This window comes from Ictidomys tridecemlineatus, chromosome 3, assembly GCF_052094955.1.
Source record: "Ictidomys tridecemlineatus isolate mIctTri1 chromosome 3, mIctTri1.hap1, whole genome shotgun sequence".
Taxonomy (NCBI): domain Eukaryota; kingdom Metazoa; phylum Chordata; class Mammalia; order Rodentia; family Sciuridae; genus Ictidomys; species Ictidomys tridecemlineatus.
Window position 1 is genome coordinate 199,256,148 of NC_135479.1, and position 19,754 is coordinate 199,275,901.

At 37.2% G+C, this 19,754-nt stretch overlaps 1 protein-coding gene across 2 annotated transcripts in view; it reads right to left on the reverse strand.

The window, feature by feature from the left end:
* Positions 1-15,422, reverse strand: part of Mrpl39 (mitochondrial ribosomal protein L39) — a 33,460-nt gene extending 18,038 nt beyond the window's left edge. Inside the window, exons 1-8 of one of the 2 annotated variants that reach the window (XM_078044489.1) lie at positions 15,080-15,233; positions 14,111-14,317; positions 11,889-12,028; positions 9,459-9,558; positions 8,446-8,513; positions 6,483-6,595; positions 2,688-2,753; positions 1,764-1,917 (exon numbers count right to left, since the gene is read on the reverse strand). In XM_078044489.1, the coding sequence (XP_077900615.1) occupies positions 1,764-1,917; positions 2,688-2,753; positions 6,483-6,595; positions 8,446-8,513; positions 9,459-9,558; positions 11,889-12,028; positions 14,111-14,317; positions 15,080-15,152 (921 nt within the window). In that variant the 5' untranslated portion in view covers positions 15,153-15,233. Of the gene's footprint in view, positions 1-1,763; positions 1,918-2,687; positions 2,754-6,482; positions 6,596-8,445; positions 8,514-9,458; positions 9,559-11,888; positions 12,029-14,110; positions 14,318-15,079 lie in introns of both variants that reach the window. The other variant, XM_078044490.1, reaches the window with a different exon arrangement.
* Between the last annotated feature and the right edge of the window lie 4,332 nt (positions 15,423-19,754).

Here is a 19,754-nt window from a genome sequence, read left to right on the forward strand (position 1 = left end):
TATGTCACAAAAAATGAGCTCAGAAAAAACTATAATAAAAGTAAAATTACTAAGTATCTACATGCAAACCCTTTTGGAGAAAGAGCAGAAGGGAAAATGATATCTTACTCAGGCAAAATGAACAGCTGGTGCAAGACCTTGGGATATAGTTGGTGAGAGAGAGAATGGTGTGAGATGAAGTCAGCAAAAAAGGCAAGAGCCAGATAATGCAGGACTTTGTGAAACAGGGAAAGGGTTGGGATTCGACCAAGAGAAATCATTGTAAAGTTTGGGCCAGAGGAATTACATAATCAATTCGTATATTAAAAAGATCATTCTGACTATTAAGCAGAGGATGCACTATGGAAGGCAAGAGTGAAAACAAGAAAAGGGAATGAAGAGAAAGAGGGCATTGGGTTAGAGAGGCAGTAAGAGATATGATGTTCACGATGGATAACTCAGAATCCATGTTTTAAAGTCAAGAATTGAAAGGATTTGCTAATGGATGAAATGGACCCATAACAATGAGGGAAAGAGAAAATCAAACATTTCTTGAAACAGCTAGGCAAATGATGGGACTATTTCTTGAAATGAGAAAGGCTAGGAAAGGAAGCATGTATACATGAAAAAAATCAAACCCATGTAAAGCATGTATATTTCATTTAGATAAATGAAAAGACATACTAGGTTAAAAGATTGGAAAACAACATATTAAAGATGACAGTTCTCCCCAAACTGCTGTAAAGGTAAAGTGAAATTCCTACTAGAATCGCAACAAGATTTTTGTCAACACAGAAAGAAGTATACTAAGCTGTGCAAAATGGCACATGCCTATAATCACAGCAGCTCAGGAGGCTGAGGCAGGAGGATCTCGAGTTCAAAGCCTCAGAAAAAGCGAGGTGCTAAGCAACTCAGTGAGACCCTGGATCTAAATAAAATACAAAATAGGGCTGGGGATGTGGCTAAGTGGTTAAGGATCCCTGAGTTTAATCCCGGTACAAAAAGAAAAAAAAAGGAAAAAAAATTGTACTAAAATTTAACCAAATGGAAAAGAACTAGAATAGTTAAAACAATTTCATAAAGAATAACAACATGGGAGAAATTATTCTATCTGATTTCATATCTATTTATGGCAAAGGTAATCAAGACTGTGTGGTATTGGCTGAGATGGAAATGTGTGATCAATGAAACAGAACCAAGAATCAAAATATAGACCCAACACAGATATGTCCAGCTGATTTTTACTATATCAATCTCCATGCCCCTGGCTGTGATACTGTATTTTAGTTCTGAAAGATGTTACCATTGAAAAAACTAGGTAAAGGTACCTAAGACTTTTCTGCATTCCTTCTAATAGCTGCAATTATCTCAAAAATAATATTTTAAAAAAAGGAAGATTAGCAAGGGGTAAGGGGAACTTGAGTCATAAACAGATCATTAAAATTTAGGGAAAGAGCATCTCAGTGTAAAGCCCAAGGTGTTCCAACATGCACATCCGAATATGCACTCCAATATTCCCTCAATGCACCTTCACTTCCTGCTAATTTAAAAAATTAAAATACTACCTCAATTTGTTTTAATTTTTTCAATAATTATTCCTTTTGTGAATTTATTTTTACAACCTGGGCAAACTTGTTTTTAATCATAAACTTGAGTTTACAAAATATTAATGGTCTACCACTTCAGGAAAATTAAAATTCATGTCCTTCAAAGTGGTATATAAACCAAGTCTAGAATCAACCTATTCCCAAAATGGAACACCTGAAAATTTAAGTTTTACTTACTCTTAAATGAACGGGTAAAGACAGACCCTGGAATCTTCTTACAAGATTTGGCTCAGTGGGTTGAAGATTGTGAACTGCTGACACTTCATACTGGAAGCAAATACTTGTTCTTGGAATAAGAGGGCCCTCGCTCACATCAATGAAATCACCAATTCTGATTTGATTTGAAAAGTAAAAAAGCAAAACTCAACACCAAATCATTTACAATAGTTTGAAAAAGAATTCACTCATTCTACTTGCTATTACATGCCAGCTCAGAGACTAAACTCTGAGAATTAAATCAAGTGAAACCTTCTCTTAATTAGCATTAATCTAAATTTAAAGATCTTTAAGAGTCATGGAACATGTCATGTTAACAAGTGCTTCCAACTGAACCATCAGTCCAAATCTGACAGCCTACAACCTTTCAATAACCTATTGCAACAGTGTTTAGAATTCAGTATGTAAAACAGGTTGTTTCCACAAAGAGCAGTTTCTAGAGGAAAATATATTCCATCCAAGTCAAGAAAACATGGGGCTGAGAAAACAGAACCAAGTCTCGAAGTCATTTTTGCATAATGCATTGCCCTAGGAATTGTTCCTCATGCAAAAACTCAATATAGGAGACAGGTGCGGTGGCACACTCCTGATTCAAGCAGCTCAGGAGGCTGAGGCAGGAGGACTGCAGGTTCAAAGCCAGCCTCAGCAACTTAGGAAGATCCTAAGCAATTTAGAAGATCCTATCTCTAAATAAAATATAAAAAGGGCTGGAGATGTGGCTCAGTGATTAAGTATCCCCAGGTTCAATCCTCAGTACAAAAAAAAAAAAAGTCAACATAAGCAAAACCTGATACAAATTCATTATTTCTGTCACACACTTTATTCAGGTAACAAGAAAGCTAAGCTTTCTTAGTAGCACAGCAGCCAATTTGGACTTTTACTTACCTATGTAGCTTTACAATTCTTTCAGGGTTCTGAGATGCCTTCTCTTCTATAAAATCTATTTTGTACCTGAAAAGCAGCACAGAAAAAAAACATTAATTCTAAGTATACAAAAAAGTGTTTAAAGACAAGTCCATATCTCTTCCCCTTCCACCATGGTTTTCACTTAGAGCCTCTTGTTCTATACATACCTTTAATCTGGGACTGGTCCCACCAACTCCACTAAACTCTCCTCACCAAAGTTACAGGTACCTGCTTGGTACGAAACTAATGGACATTTTTCAGTCCTCATCTTCTTAACACCAGTGCTCACCTCTACTTCTCACAATTTTCTTTCCACCTGCCTCAGTGATCTCCCCTCCTTCTTGCTATTTTCTCTCTCTGCCAGTCTTTCCCTACCTTGTAAGGATTCTATCCTAGACCCTCCTTTCCCTCTAACCATCCTCCCTAGGCTAGCTCCTTGATTTACAAGGTTTAGCTATCACTTATGCAATTTTATCTTCCAGTTATACTTTAATCCACTTCCCCAAGCTGTATATCTAAGACCCTTCTAGACAGCCACCAGGATGCATCACAAACACTCTAAGTCCTCAAATTTCCAAAGTCAACAAATCATATCCCTCTTTTTTCACCCAAACTTATTCTTCTTATCTTAGTATTAACACTACAAGCCACCCATATATCCAAGTGAAAAACCTGTGAGCTTTCCTTGATTCCTCCTTCTCACACCATACCTACATCAAATTCACAACCAAGTCCTGTCAATTCTACAGCCTAAGTGTCTCTCAGATCTACCAAATTCTGTCAGCATCATGAAAGCACATACAGAACTGCATAGTCCAGGTTCAAATCATAACATTACTACTTACTATTAAGAGCTCTTTTTATCCCACAGTAAGTGTGCATATACACGTGAGTACCTATGTACAGGCATGATGAAGTGGCATAGTTGGGAAACGATTCCCTTGAATACTTGTCCTCCTGACCCACCTCCAAGAGATGCTCTTGTTCCCTGTGAGCCAAAGTTACTAAGGGTTCCCACCTTTCACTCTGAAGCAGAAAGGCCCAATCTCTAATTCACTTGCCATAGTACAATGCTCTTCTTTCCTCTCAAACTCATCCCCAAACCATCCCCTTTCTTCTGCCACTCACTAATCTAAGTTCCCAGGGTCTAAGAACTTAGGTGAGGGGGACAGGGAAATCTCAACCATACACAAAAGAGAAGTCAATAAAGTATACTGTCTAGTAGCATAGCTATGGGACACTTAATCCTAATTAAAATATGCCTTAAATGTAAAATACACAACAGATCCTACAGATCCTACAGATTTAGTATGAAAAGAATATAAAATATTATTACTAGTGTTTAATATTGATCATAAGTTGAAATAATATTTTAGACATATTGGTTAAAATAAATTTATTATCAAAAGTATACCTTTTCTTTTACCTTACTTTAAAATGTAGCTACCATAATATTCACCATTACATATAGAGCTCATATTATATTTCTATTGGACAGCATATGCCTAGTCTTTTGTCAGAATGTGGCTCAATGAGTTCTGATAATCCAAGATTTTCTTACAGAATCAATGCTATAATTGTAATGCATTGTAATGAATTGTAATGCATTCTGCTATCATACATATATAACAAATTAGAATTTTAAAAAAGAAAGAAAAAGTGGCCCCATCGCCACAACTAGGTTTTCCTTAAAAAAAAAAAAAAAAAAAAAAAGTATAAGTTGAGGAGATTTGTAAACCAAGTCAAGAATACATTATACATTTTGGGGCCTGAGGATGTGGCTCAGCAGTAGAACATGTGACTAGCATGTGCCAGCCTCTGAGTTCAATCTCCACTATCTACTCTAAATAGTATATTACCACTGGTTTTATAAGTACACTGGTTCCAACATATAATAAAAATGCTTCAGTGCAATGAGTAAGTTTTATTTTGTTTGCAATTCTTCTCCAAACTCAGCTGAACACAGCACATGCTTTTCAGCATATCAATTACTGTCTTATGTAAGACTATGAGGTATTTTGCTTAGAGAAATGCCAAGCTAAAATGCCAAGTTCTCCTTAAAAATAAAGAATTAACCTTAGTAACAATTTACCAAAAAGCTTTTCTCCATAACCCAGATGAGCCTATATGCTTAGTACTGTGAATCCAAATGAAAGAAAAAGCAAAAACAAATTTGTTAGGGGAGAATGTTGTTAACTTGCAACAACTGAGTATTTAGACCACACACATCCTCCCCAACTCACAAACTATAAAACTTGTAATTTACCTATAATTAAGATATTAATCTACATTAATAATATTTATTAAAGATGAATCTACAAAGAAATTTTAATAAACAATTTATTCAAATTATATGTGGAACCAACCTAGATGCCCCTCAGTAGATAAATGGATAAGGAAAATGTGGTATATATACACAATGGAATATTATTCAGCAATAAAAGAGAATGAAATCATGGCATTTGCAGGTAAATGGATGGAGTTGGAGAATATGATACTACACGAAGTTAGCCAATCCCAGAAAACCAAATGTCAAATGTTTTCTCTGATATAAGGAGACTGATTCATAGTGGGGTTGAGAGGGTGAACATGAGAGGATTAGATGAACTCTAGATAGGGCAAAGGGGTGAAAGGGGAAGGGATGGGGCATGGGGATAAAAAAGATGGTGGAATGAGATGGATATCACTACTCTAAGTACATGTATGAAGACATGAATGGTGTGAATATACTTTATATACAACCAGAGATATGAAAAAAATGTGCTCTATATGTGTAATATGAATTGTAATGCATTCTGCTATCATACATATATAACAAATTAGAATTTTAAAAAAGAAAGAAAAAGTGGCCCCATCGCCACAACTAGGTTTTCCTTAAAAAAAAAAAAAAAAAAGTATAAGTTGAGGAGATTTGTAAACCAAGTCAAGAATACATTATACATTTTGGGGCCTGAGGATGTGGCTCAGCAGTAGAACATGTGACTAGCATGTGCCAGCCTCTGAGTTCAATCTCCAAAACTGGGCAAATATACATATTTATGATAAATTATCCCTGTGAGAATTTGTGATTCAGTTTCTGTAGACCTAAAGAAATTCTTATCCATAAATTTTAACAATCTGCATGTATATATTTTGGCTTCAGACTATATCCCCTGTTATTTATTTTGTGGCACAGATTTCCCTTTCTAACTAGTTCTAAATACTAAAATTTAGTTTTATGTTCTTACAACTAAGAGAAGGTGAACAAGAAGTTTTCTGAGTAGGAAATAAAAATTGAGAAGCCTAGCAGAATCAAAAATGTTGACAAAGAAAATCCACCAAATGGATAATTCACATACAGATGACTAAGACCTGAGTGTAAACATTTTACTTCAGCTGTTAGTGCGTTCCACTGCTTAAATGTTTAATTTTATCCTTTTTCACTCAGAGTGGAAGGACATAAGTGAAAGACCAGGTGTACAAAATAATATAGTTTCTTAACATCTGTTATCACTTTAAACTGGAAAGAAAAAAGGCAAATATTTTACTATCAAGACAAAGATAGCCTAAAAAACAGAAAAGTAAAACAAAGTGAGAAAAATATTAAAGGGGCTGAGGAACATTTTTCTCAGTTCAACGAGCAATCAGATGAACAAAAGACAAAAGGCTGGGGCAGAAAAAGAGATCTTACAATAGTGAATAAAATTATGTCATGTACATCAAATAGAGTTTTCAGCATTACACATAATTTTGGAGGTTGACTATGCTTTAAATGAAACCAATATTAACACTTACTTGTTGTGTTGAAACATTTCTAATGCCACTTTTGCATCAACGTCCAGAGTTTCAAATGGAAGATCTTTATAAATTAAAGCATGAGCATCTTTTGTGAAAGAACGTAAATTCTCCTTAAAAATAAAGAATTAACTTTAGTAACAATTTACCTAAAAGCATTTCTCCATAACCCAGATGAGCCTACATGCTTAGTACTATGAATCCAAATGAAAGAAAAAGCAAAAGCAAATTTGTTAGGAGAGAATGTTATTAACTTGCAATAATTGAATATTTAGACCACACACATCCTCCCCAACTCATAAGCTATAAAACTTGTAATTAACCTATAATTAAGATATTAATCTGCATTAATAATATTTATTAAAGATGAACCTACAAAGAAACTTTAATAAACAATTTATCCAAATTATATAGCCTTATGTTTATTAAAACCATAATAATAAGTAGAAATGCTAATAAATAGTAAGACATAAAAATGTGTTTACACTCATAAATAAAGCTTATAAATGCATCAGAAAAATATTATTGTTTTCATAACTCAAAAAGTTCCACTAGAAATGCAGTATCATCACTGACCCTGTATAAAATACTGTATATGTTCAAAATTATAAGTTTCCATTTAATAAAATTAGCAATTTTATATAATTAAAATGATTAATATAGATTAAAATGAGATTTTTATTTTTTTTATTTTTTTTATTTTTTTTATTGGTTGTTCACAACATTACAAAGCTCTTGACATATCATATTTCATACATTAGATTGAAGTGGGTTATGAACTCCCAATTTTACCCCAAATGCAGATTGCAGAATCACGTCGGTTACACATCCACAATTTTACATAATACCCTATTAGTAATTGTTGTATTCTGCTACCTTTCCTATCCCCTACTATCCCCCCTCCCCTTCCCTCATTTCATACATTTTATACATCATTACTAATACAGAGAAGATCAAGCATGATTACATGAATAATTTTTATAATAAAATTCTTTCCATAAAAAACTTTTTTAAAAATATTTATTCTTGGGGCTGCGGATGTGGCTCAAGCGGTAGCGCGCTCGTCTGGTGTGCGTGCAGCCCGGGTTCGATCCTCAGCACCACATACAAACAAGGATATTGTGTCCGCCGAGGACTAAAAAATAAATATTAAAACAATTCTCTCTCTCTCTCCCCCTCTATCACTCTTTAAAAAAAAAAAAAAAAAAAAGATCCTTTAAAAAAAAAATATTTATTCTTAAGTTTTAGGTGGACACAATATCTTTATTTTATATTTATGTGGTGCTAAGGATTGAACCCAGTGCCTCGTGCATACTAGGCGAGCACTCCACCACTGAGCCACAACCCCAGTCCCTCCATAATAAATTTTCTATCAGTTGTTTTCCATGAAATGATTCATTCTTACAGGGATAACTCATACCATAAAAAATCTATAGTCATGGTTTAATATAACCATTTCTTCAGTCTATCTTGCCCCTACTTTCTCTAAGTCATCTACAGAACACTATATAAAAAGAGAGGCAACAAGTTTCATGAGTTTTTATGTTAAAGTGAGAATTTATTCTTATATTTGGACACATATGTAAAGGAAGAAGCTACCCTGACAAGAGCCCAGAGATCACTAAGAAACTTTACAATTTCTACCTACACCCTCTCTTCCTTCTCCCTTTCTCCTATTCTTCCTTCCTGTTTTTCTCTTCTCAATACTAAATAATATGGGCAGGAGTTAAAAAGAAGTAACTTAGCCTTGGTAGGTACTTCAAGAAAAAAAAAAAAATCAAGGAGGACATAAAGCTTCAAGACACCTGACTATGCTGCTGAGAATACTCTCATCCACATCTCTATCTGAAATGCACTGAAAAAAGCGATACCATAAGCAGTACCATTCAACAATTATAACAGGAATCATTTTAACAGAGAAAGGTCTGGACTCTAAAATAAAGACTCCAAAAAGTAGACTTACTTTTGTTGGCGTCCACTCATCTAGTCTCTTATCCAAAACTACATCATAGCAGAATGCACCAGCAATTACTATAAATCCAACCAAAATAAAAAGCAAAGTCAAATCAAAGCAAAGTTAGGGCAGAATGTTAATAATTTACAACAACTGAATATATAGAACATACAATGAAAATTAGCAATCTCTTCTAAATCTATAAATTATAAAACCTTTTGCCATTATTCCAGCTGTTTATCAGAATTCTATTAAAGTTTCCCAACCTCAATATAAACTGATCTTGTGTTAACCCCAATCACCAACACTTTTTAGACATTCAAGTTTTCCTCACAAATACTATCACTACAGGGATCTCAAAAAGATACTAGATATAAAAATTCTAAAAGAACAAGATATTTATATCCTCAGAATAATTAAATGTCAAGTTTCTTTTACAACACTTCCCACATAATCTTCAATTTTTTGTTTTTTGTTATTGTTGTTCTTGGAATTATTTCTTGAGCTTCTTTCAAATATTTTTGGTGTATATGTTTTTTAAAAATACACACATATCACAATCCCACTATACATAATGATGAGAAATCCGAGCTTCAGCAAAATTACAGTATATGTACCCTTACACCTCATCAAAGTGGTGTCCCTCTCCAAAGTCACGGTCATTTCTGATGAAATGGTAGCACAGCTCTTTTCAGCAGTCTACTAAATACTCCTATTTCCTCCTCCTCCAGAATTTAATTTAGACATAAAGGCTTAAAATGGTTAAATATCTTGACAGTATAATTTCATGAAATTCCTATTCAAGAGGAACATCTTCCTCTAATTTTCTTATGTTAAGTACTGATATCCAAAGATTACTTCATATTTTGTAACAGGATAGTTTTTACTACCTGCAAGAACTGAAACGTGTATATGATGGTAACTTACATAAAATTAGAATTATCTGTACATAATCAAAAATAGGTACAAAATTTTCAAAGATTACAAAAAAACATATAAGTATATTTATATGTGTACATTACCAGGAACTTCTGGAGCTCTGACCAAACTGACCACATACTCATCTTTGAATGCCCTCTCTATTACACAGCCCATCATCATGGCACAAGAACGCCAATAAGCCTAGAAAAAGAAAAATACACACAAACATAATATATATTCAGAGTCACTGAAGTTTCTACAATATTAAAATTTAAGTCACTTTTTAACTTAGGAAATATTTCTCCAATTCCTCTACTCTCATAATGTAGCAATAGTTACCATCAAGCCATGACATTAGCTCTACCTAGGAAAACCCAGCAGAAAATAATGCACCAATTTCAAGTTGTTAGCAATGTTTCTGTGTAGGATATCAGACAAACCCAGGAGGCTAAGGCAAGAAGATCACAAGTTTGAGGTTAGCCTGGGCAACTTTAGCAAAATCCTTCCTTAAATTAAAAAATAAATAGGGCTGGGGACATAACTCAGTGGCAGAGTGCCCGAGTTCAGTTCTCAGTACAAAAAAAAAAAAAAAAATCAAATGCTGTACTAGTTACCAGCCAATAGGTTTAATATCTGACACTATTTTTACCACAGAATAAAGTTCAATTCTTAACAAACTATGCTAAAGTAAAATAAATATATTAATATATAACTGGTGATACCATTATAAACATGGTGAGAAAAACTCAACTTTTGATAATTATTTAGGACTTTAACCTAACTAACATCATGTAATACATCACTCAAGTTATTCATATTTAGGGTGAAACAGCCTCACCACAAACTGGGTTTTCATTTTACCAGGACACTGGGATACATGGATATACCTGATACAGTATCCATGCAATGGCCATATCTGAATAAAAGAAGAAACAAACATCCTGCACCATACCTAACCATCTTATTCCCCTTACCACCACTACTTTTATAAAGCATACAACTTCTGTAAGCTCTTCTCTACTTCTAAGGATCACAAGAGTGAGGTCACTTGGTTGTGTTGACAGAGACTGCTTTATTGTATATTTTTTTTAATAATTTTGTTTTGCTTAAATTTTTTGTAGTTGTAGATAAACAGAATACCTTTTTTTATTTGTATATGGTGATAAAGCTTGAACCCAGTGCCTTGCACATGCTAGGCAAGTGCTCTGCTACTGAGCTATAGCCCCAGCCCTCATTATATGTTCTATACAATCACATTACACTAAAAATAAGTAACAAACCCAAACATTAAAGGCAAGTTGCAAAATGTTCTTCATTTATTCTACTTCAGTGATTTAAATGTCAGTTGAACTTCAGTGAGAACGTCTAGGTTCAAATCCTGGCTCTACCACTTCCTAGACTAGTAACCTTGGTCATGTTGTGGAACATCTCTTCGTCAGTTTATTCATCAGGAAAATGGTGAGAGCAGCATTGAGTCTAGAGAGTTTTTATAAAGATTTAATAAGTTAATACCTGTAAATCACCTAGAACAGTGCCTGACACATAATACTCAATGCTATTACTATTATCATTTCTATCATTTTCTTGTTTAAATGTTTAAACAAATATTTATGAACACCTACTATATGCAGTCAAGGACTAGATCCAATAAGAAAACAGTTCCTATCTTCACAAGGTCAGGAATCTAATGCCTTCATCAATTTATAAGACAAAATTAAAATACTGGTTTCAGAAACAATAGCCAAATGTTGCCAGATTCTAAAGAATTTTGACAAGTAAAACCCTAGCAGAGTCCACAGGGCAGATGGCACTTTAATGCAACCATAAAACATAAACAGAATCTTAATAGGGAAAAGAAAATGTTCCATATTGAAGAAAGATCATTAACAAAAGGAAGGAGGACAACACAACTTAAACTATTAATGACCAAGTACTCTAGTATGGCCAGAGCAAAGATAAAGTGAAAAGATGCAGTGAGAGATGAAGCTGGAAAGGTAGGCTGGGGGCAGATTACACAGGACCTGGAAAGTTATTTGCAAAATATCAGGTAGGCATTTCTTTAGGGGTAAGTGATATGACCCTTAGTCAAGTCACTTAATAATAAAACTCTATAAGCAGATGGTGAAAGAAGACATTTAATTACTAAAATCAAAATGGAAAAGAGTGAAGAATTTATTGAAATCATCTTGAAAAGATGATCCAAGGTTGAATTCAAGCAGGAGTAGTGGGAATGGAATCACCAGCAACATAGAGTATTTATCAATGAACATAAGCTGAATTAGGTCATGAATGTAAGACATGTCATATAGTTTTCTCAATACAAAATACAGAAAAATAAATGCTACAGATACTTTTTGAACTATTAAAATACCTAATATAACAAGTAAAATACCTATTAACTAATACAGTATAACATATTGTAACATATATTACAATATAACATAAATATTGGGCATATTCCTACTTTTTATATTCCACAAAAATTTAACAAAAGGAAAAAATGGGAGGGGGGAACATAGAGACAGAAATACCTTATTTACTTCTCTTGGATCACGATCTTTGAAAGTAAGAAATTTAATTTCACAGGACTTGGTCAAAGGCTTATACATTTCCCAAGGCTGTCCGTCCACAAGAGCCAGAATGGACTTCCTGCAGTACCACTCACTCAAATCTAGGAATTTAAAACTGATTGATGATCTAAATCTAACAAAATCCAAGTGAAAAGTTACAAATATAAGGGCTATATTAGGAAATAAAACAATGGAAAGGCAAAATTCTGTGGGGGTGTTTTTGCATAAGTATTACATATTATATCCATAACTGATTAAAAAGTACTCTATACACTTCAGATAGTGTTCATTATTAATGAAATCATCCAAACCATTTTTAAAAATCATTAAAGCTAAGTCTAGTTTGAAATTAATATGTCAATTATTAATAAAAAAAAATCTTGTAAGGGCTACATTTAAATATTCAGCAAGTGACAGCATGGATATACTTATGATAAATGCACACACAACTTAAAAGAAGAGGGTAAATATGTTAATATACACCCATATAAATCTCCTCTAGATTGTTTTTAGATTTTGTCCCCAAACCACCTTTTATTTCTATAACATGGACTGCTAAGTTAAATACTGTGGTTACCATTTTTTAATTATGAATACAAATTCACATATGAACCAGTGAGCTCAGGCTTACTCTTTGACCCAGAATACAACTGATCAAAAGTTTCAAGAATATAGATACTCACAAAAATGGTCAAACTATGAGGTCCAAATTATTAGTCACTATATTAAGTTCCAAAAAAGCAAGATCATATCTATCATTCATCAACATACTCAACACTAGTCCTAGAATATAGCAGTTGCTAAATAAATGTTTATTAAATGACAAGTTTTAGAGGTGATGTTGAGGGTGGCTCAGAGACTTCATCTCTACACAGGATACATATAAAAGTCCATAAGGGCATTATTCTCCTAATACCCATGATAGATATAACAGAGGTCCAAGAAATACTTAACATAGTATTATTTATGATAATAATTAGCATAAGTACTAATTCAAGTGTATGGGGGAGAGTTGGGGGAATGCTAAAATTAATTACTTAAATGGAATCATTGCTGAGTTTTCCAAAAGTTTAAACAATGCAGCTGGTCATACCCGTGTATATCTATTTGGGGAGCTAAATTTAAATACTAGCATTTTCTGGGCATGGTGGTGCACGCCTATAATCCCAGCAATTGGGGAGGCTGAGGCAGGAGGATCATCAGTTCAAAGCCAGCCCCAGCAACTTAGTGAGGATCTAAGCAATTCAGCAAGACACCATCTCTAAATATAATATTAGAAAGATCTGGGTATGTTGCTCAGTGGTTAGGCACACCTGGGTTGAATCCCTGATACCAAAAACAATATATAATTTCTATCAAAACTCTATCCAAACGTTTTGATTCATCAAATGAATACTTAGAGGCTTTTTCCCTTTATTTCCACACCAAACCATACATGGGGCCCAATTATCTCTGTTAAGATTTAAACAAGGGATTAAGGTTGTGGCTCAGTGGTAGAGCATGTGCCTTGCACGTGTGAGACACTGGGTTCAATCCTCAGCACCACATAAAAATAAATAAAGATATTGTGTCCATCTACAACTTAAAAAATATTAAAAAAAAAAGATTTGAACAAAACAAATATTTTTACTCCCATCACATTCAACCCATGCACACTTCCAATTATATATTTACTACACATACACATAAATGCAAACAAAAACACAGCACACAAAGAGGCATGTGGCAAGCAGATAAAAAAAAAAATGTTAGGCTTGAAGAACTTAGAAAGGAAAAGATGGCAAACAAAGCTGGACATCTGAGGTCATGGCTGTTCCTTTATCCCAAAATCCTTCAATAAGGCATGCATGATGACTATTCCTACCACAATCAAAAAAGACAAGCCCACCAGTGACAATGCATTCAGGTCTGGACTTCTTTTGCCAGAAAAAAAAAAAATTATTTTCCTAAACACAGCCAGATTCAAGCAAGCTACAGGACAACTGTGTACTACAGCACCAACCCTGAAATACACATAGCAGCCTCCAGAGCTAAAGGGGCAGTAAACAGACAATAAGGTGCCAGGTAAAGGAGAACTTCTGAGAAGCTGGGAAAGCAATTACAACATGTCGTCTCCTCTGCATCAGTTCTTCAGCAGGGCTCATATAAAATGGTCAGGACTGTATCCTGATTCTGTTACTTACGCATGGCACAACTGTAAGGAGTTGAAATGTTTTTATTCATCACAAAAACTGTGCCGGAATCAGTTTTTCCAACATGTTTAACTTCAATCTTCTCAGTTCGAGGAGTCAGTGATAACTGTCTCTTTTTCTCTTTATTAAAGAGGTCATTCCGCATTTCTGTCAGCTCGGTAGGTGACAGTTGAACTGCAGGTGATGTTGCTATAAATCCTAAGGAGAAATGAAACATGAAGGCTTTAAAAAAATTGGGTAACTTACTGCTAATACCCAACCCCACTCCATTCCTGCATCACCATCCTCCTATAATACAGAGGCAACAGAACTTTGAAAGCCATTCGCCAAAACTGCTCCCAGAAATAAACTTAAACCACTTTCCAATATTAAAAGTTAAAACTCAAAGAGACAAAAACGCAGCTAGCGTGGAGCTGCACCTCTACTTCAACTCTGTTCTTTCACATCAGATCCCTGTTTCCCACCAACTTCCTCTGTAGTATTCCAATTGCGCTTCACAATATAGAGCAAAACCCAAGCACCACCACTCATCGGGAGAGTGAATCAAGTTGCCCAAGACCTGGAAGGGCCTGGGGAGGACAAGAAGGCTCAGGAGACTGCAAGTCCCATACCCAAACCATCAACAGTCTAGGGCAAGAAATGCTGCATTTATCTTCCAAATCCTAAATCAGGGATTTGGCACGAGAGGTACAGGGAGATAACAGCACGTTTAGAGCAGATGCTGGCTCCTTCCTGAAGGCATCAGAAGCATCAGTGGCTCCACCTTTGGCTGGGTCCCAGCTCCTCCCGGACCCCTCGCGTCCCCAGATTTGTCCTCCCAGGCTGGGGCGAGGGCGGAGGGGGCAGAAGACCCTCCTCCTTCCTCAGCTCTTCCGACCTCCTGCCACCCACTTCAGGCCCCATCTGGGCAGACACTCTCTCAACGCTTTGCTCCCCTTCCCCACGGCCTTGGAAACTCACTCCAACCAGTCGGGCCGCCAGAGGCGGCTCTCCAAAGTCGCAGTCGCCGGACGGTAGCAGCCATCACTTCCATAGCGGGTACGGGAACCGCGACGCGCAGGTCCGCCTCCGGCCTCCTCCCGCGGAAACTGGGAATGCGCGCTGAGGTTCCGTAAGACAGTTCGGTTCCGGGACCCGCGCTCTGGCGGCGCGCCGCCACGTGGGGGCGTATTCGCGCCTCACCAGAATTAGTCACCCGCGGCCAGACGCTCGGCAGGGGCGTTCCCGCGGCGTGGCCTGAGCCGAGGCGCTCCGCCCACAGGCTGTGGGTCCGCCGCGACCTGGGATCTGCGGGGAACTGGTGTCACCTTCAGGGGCGTCAGAGTCCCAAGCGCCCTTTTGCCTTGTGAGCGTTCGGGCTGCACTGCCTGGGCGAAACCCGGGCGTCCCGCAAGGACTTTCTAGGGAGGAAAATTGAGGAAAGGCTGGTCCTGTGGGCTCCAGGTCTGCGGTCACCGCGCGGGGCACGGAGACGCCGCCGTCCGGCCCGAGGCTGCACTCGGTTTTGCAGGGTGGCTCCTTTTGACCAGCCCTGTTGCTGTGGGCTTGGAAACGCGGCCTGTAGACTTTGGAGAAAAGTCTGGAATCTGCAGAGCTCTTTTCAGACGGCCTGGACTCGTTTATGCACCCCAGGGCGCAGTTTTCGCCTCCTGTCCCCTGGTGTCTCCCAAGAAACCCAGGCAGAGCCTGGCGCTCGGTGCATTTGTCCAATGGATGAGTTAATGCCCTGGGGAAACCTCCGGGGCAGTGTCCACGTCCTTTGGCTGCCTGAAGCAAGCCTCCTGTATGTAAAGCCTGGAAATGGTTTTATCCAAAGGTGTTCAAAGCCTCTCCGGTTGATAAATTCAGCCCGCGACCCCCCAAGCCCTTCGCCCTTGACTGGCACCTGGTGGAAGTGCCGGCTGAGTCGCCTCCTCCTGGCCACACCAGCTGTCCCGTCTCCTTCCTCCAAATTTTACACTGTCCACAACTGCGTGGGGGAAAGTGCGTCTTCACTTTTCGAATGAAAAACATGGAAGTGAGTGACTTGAGCAAGGCTACATTTTACCAGACTCTCTCTCTCTTAAGATCATAATTAGGTTGGCGAAGTGTCCATATATACACATAGAGGGGTGTTCTTCTCTAGTTACATACAGTGATTCCATTTCAAGCCTGTTTGTTTGTTTTACTTTATTTATTTATTTACTTGGTACCAGGGATTGAACCCAGAGGCCCTTGAACAACTGAGCCACAATCCCAGCCCGTTTTAGTTTTTATTTTGAGACAAGGTCTTGTTCAGTTGCTTAGGGCCTCGCTAATTTGCTGAAGCTAGCTTTGAACTCGCCATCCTCCTGCCTCAGTCTTCCCAGCTGCTGGTATTAAATGTATGCACCACGGTTTTCAACCCCTTTCAAGTTTTTGTTTCACCAGCCTTTTAGAGACTCTACCCATTTAATGCCACCTAACAACAGTATATTATTGCTCTTAGAACATTTTAGAGCAACATTTAAACTAAGACTTTGAACACAAATTTTAGCAAGTTTAATCATAAACGCATTTGAAGACAGGTAACTGGAGCTCCTACTATTACAGGTATTAACCTGGTTGGAAGGATGTCACTAGTGATAATTGCCAACAAATATTGACCATGTGCCTATCATAGGGCTACATTTATTAATTTTCACGACTGCCCTGAACAATAACCACAATCATTCTCATTTTCCAGGAGAAGAATTCAGATTTGGAGAGTCTAAGAGATGTTCACAAGGCAGATCTTTGGCTAAGAACTCCCTTAAAATAGTTTTTTTCTAAATCATCTTGCCTTCTTTATCTACCCTCTCCCCAAATCTTAGTTCCCCTCTTGCCAGACTCTCTCCCAAAGAGAAAGAATCAGGTCTGTGGCAGTGAATATCTGAGGTGAGCCTGGAACATTGTTGTTCCAGAAAACAAGGAAATACTCCAAGAAGGGCAGAATCATGTTAGAAGCATAGAGGATCCAGCTTGAGAAAGCTCTCGTTGTCCAAATTTAGGACACTTTAAATAATAAAAAGAATTGTGCTGAAGGACTATAACTGTTCAGATTATAAACTAAAACTCCACGAGCCCATAATGAAACCCAAGGATAAATGGCAGTGAGGAATGGAGGGAAATATTTTGTTAGAAAAGCATGCCAGATGCTAAATATACTAGGAATACCGGGGTGAGAAAATGTACCATTCTGCAACGTTCAGTGTAATAATTGATTCAGCATGGGATTATGAGTGCACACTAAAACGAGGCAAGTTTGTTGGGGATCAAGATAATCACATAGCCTCTAAGTAGCATCTCATAAACTACCGATTAAACACAGAGGGACGAATGAACTTTTTCAATAGAGAAATCTGGTGTGTAATAATAGTTTGGATCTTAAATGTTCCCCCAAAGTCCCTGTGTTAAAGGCTTGTTCCCCAGTGTATGGCACTACTGGGAAGTGGTGAATCTTTAGTGGAAGAGAGAAAATTAGGTCATTGGGGCATGCCCTTGAGCTATTGAGACCTTGGGCCTTCTTTATTTCTTTGCTTCCCAAGCTGCCATAAAGTGAATAGGCCTTCCCTGCCACTTACTCCAACCATTATGTACTGGGCCACCGTAGGCCCAAAGCAACAGGGCCAAGTGATCATAGTCTAAAACCTCTGAAACCTGAGCCAAAATAAACCTTTCCTTCTTATAAATTGATTATCTCAAATATTTTGTCACTGACAGAAATCTATGATGGATTCTACCTTAACAAAGTGGTTAAACTTATCATCCCCCCAAATGAGACAATGTGACATTATTTGTGCCTCCTCCATGCTTAAAAATGACATCACCCATGTAGCACTCCTACCACAAATATTTAACCTGAATCAAAAAAATCATGAGATGAAGAAATCAGGTATAACCAGAAAGTGAGATATTCTACAAACTGATTTGACTCCAGAAATACTGAAGAGACAGACCAAAAAAAAGTTCAGAGAACTGCTCAGAATTAAAGGCGACTAAGGGGACATACAGCTAATAGTAGTGCAAGATCCTCACTTGGATCTCATATCAGAAAGACAAAGACATTTAAGATGTTACAGATGTTACTATTGTGTTACAGAATTTTGAACACAAAATATATATCAAGTAATGTATCAATGTTATATTTCTTGGATATGATAATACTAATATTGTGGTCATCTAGGAGAGATTCCTTGTTCTTATAAGATACATATGGAAATATTCAGAGTTGAAGTATCATTATACCTATAACTGACTCACATAGTTCAAAAAAATTGGAGGCTGTATATTAAAAGAAGGAGCAAGAGGGATTTAGCAAATGTAGCAAAATGTTAATGATTGGTGATCTGAATAAGGGTGCTAATTGTACTACTCCTTTAACTTTATTCTGAATTTTTTCAAAATAAAAGGGTTGGGGAATGCCAGGCATCATGGCGAACACCTGAAATCCCAGAGACTCAGGAGGCTGACTCCAGAGGATTGCAAATTCAAAGCCAGCCTCAGTAACTTAGCAAGGCCCTAAGCAACTTAGCAAGACCCTGTCTCAAAATCCCCTGGGTTCCATCTTTGGTTCAAAAAAAAAAGATTAGGGAAGTGCTGGGGAGTGATACTGGCCAAATATATTGTTATATTGTGTGCATATACAAATATGTAACAACAAATCCCATAAATAGGTGCAACTATAATGCACCAATTTAAAAAAAGTGGAAAAAATGGTTGGGGATAGCCACAGTAGTTTTCAACTGTGAAAGTGATTTTCCTCCTCACTGGGCATGTCAGTGGCAGCCTACTGGCCAGCTGTGGTCCTCCAACTTTATTCCAGAATCCAAGCTATAGAAGCAATCCCTACTTGGGTTTGCTCTGCATGCTACAGGGAATTACAATGGCTACCCCATGCACTGGCTCTTACAAGCTTCTATCAGACTCACCTAAGTCTTCGTCATTCACAGTCCTCTGACTCTAGCAAGTCATGCAGCCAAGACTAGTCAGGTGTTAGCACCTGTGTCCCCCCACAAATAGGGAGTCAGTAGATAAGATTATAGAATTCTCTTTCAAGGAGGAAAACAAACCACTGGAATCAAGGATCCAATAGCAGCTGGGCATTGTGGCACATGCTTGTAATCCCAGCAATTTGGGAGGCTGAGGTAGAAGGATCCAAGTTCAAAGCCAGCCTTAGCAACTAACAACAAGACCCTGTTTCTAAATAAAATACAGAGAAGGGCCAGGGTCAGGGGGAGTGTCAGTGGTAGAAGGCCTCTGGGTTCAATCCCCCATACCAATAAATAAACAAAATCCAATAGCATGGTAGTTTTCCCAAGATCATAAAGATGGTCTAAGACTCAAACTCAGAATTAACTATCTTCAATGTCCTTGCCTTCATTTTACTCAAATTCATATTTTAATTCAAATATTTTATTTTACTCTTTCAAATTACATGCATTCACTTGGATGGAAAAAATTAGATATAGTTTTCCTCCCTGTACTTTTCGCCCTTCTCAAGTTCTTGCCAAAACTTCACATAGGATACACTGTTAATAATTTCCTGAACATCATTGAGAGTTCTGGAAATCTCTATCAGCTGACCTAAATATATCTTCTTATTTTTCCCTTTTTTGACCCAAAATGCAACATACCA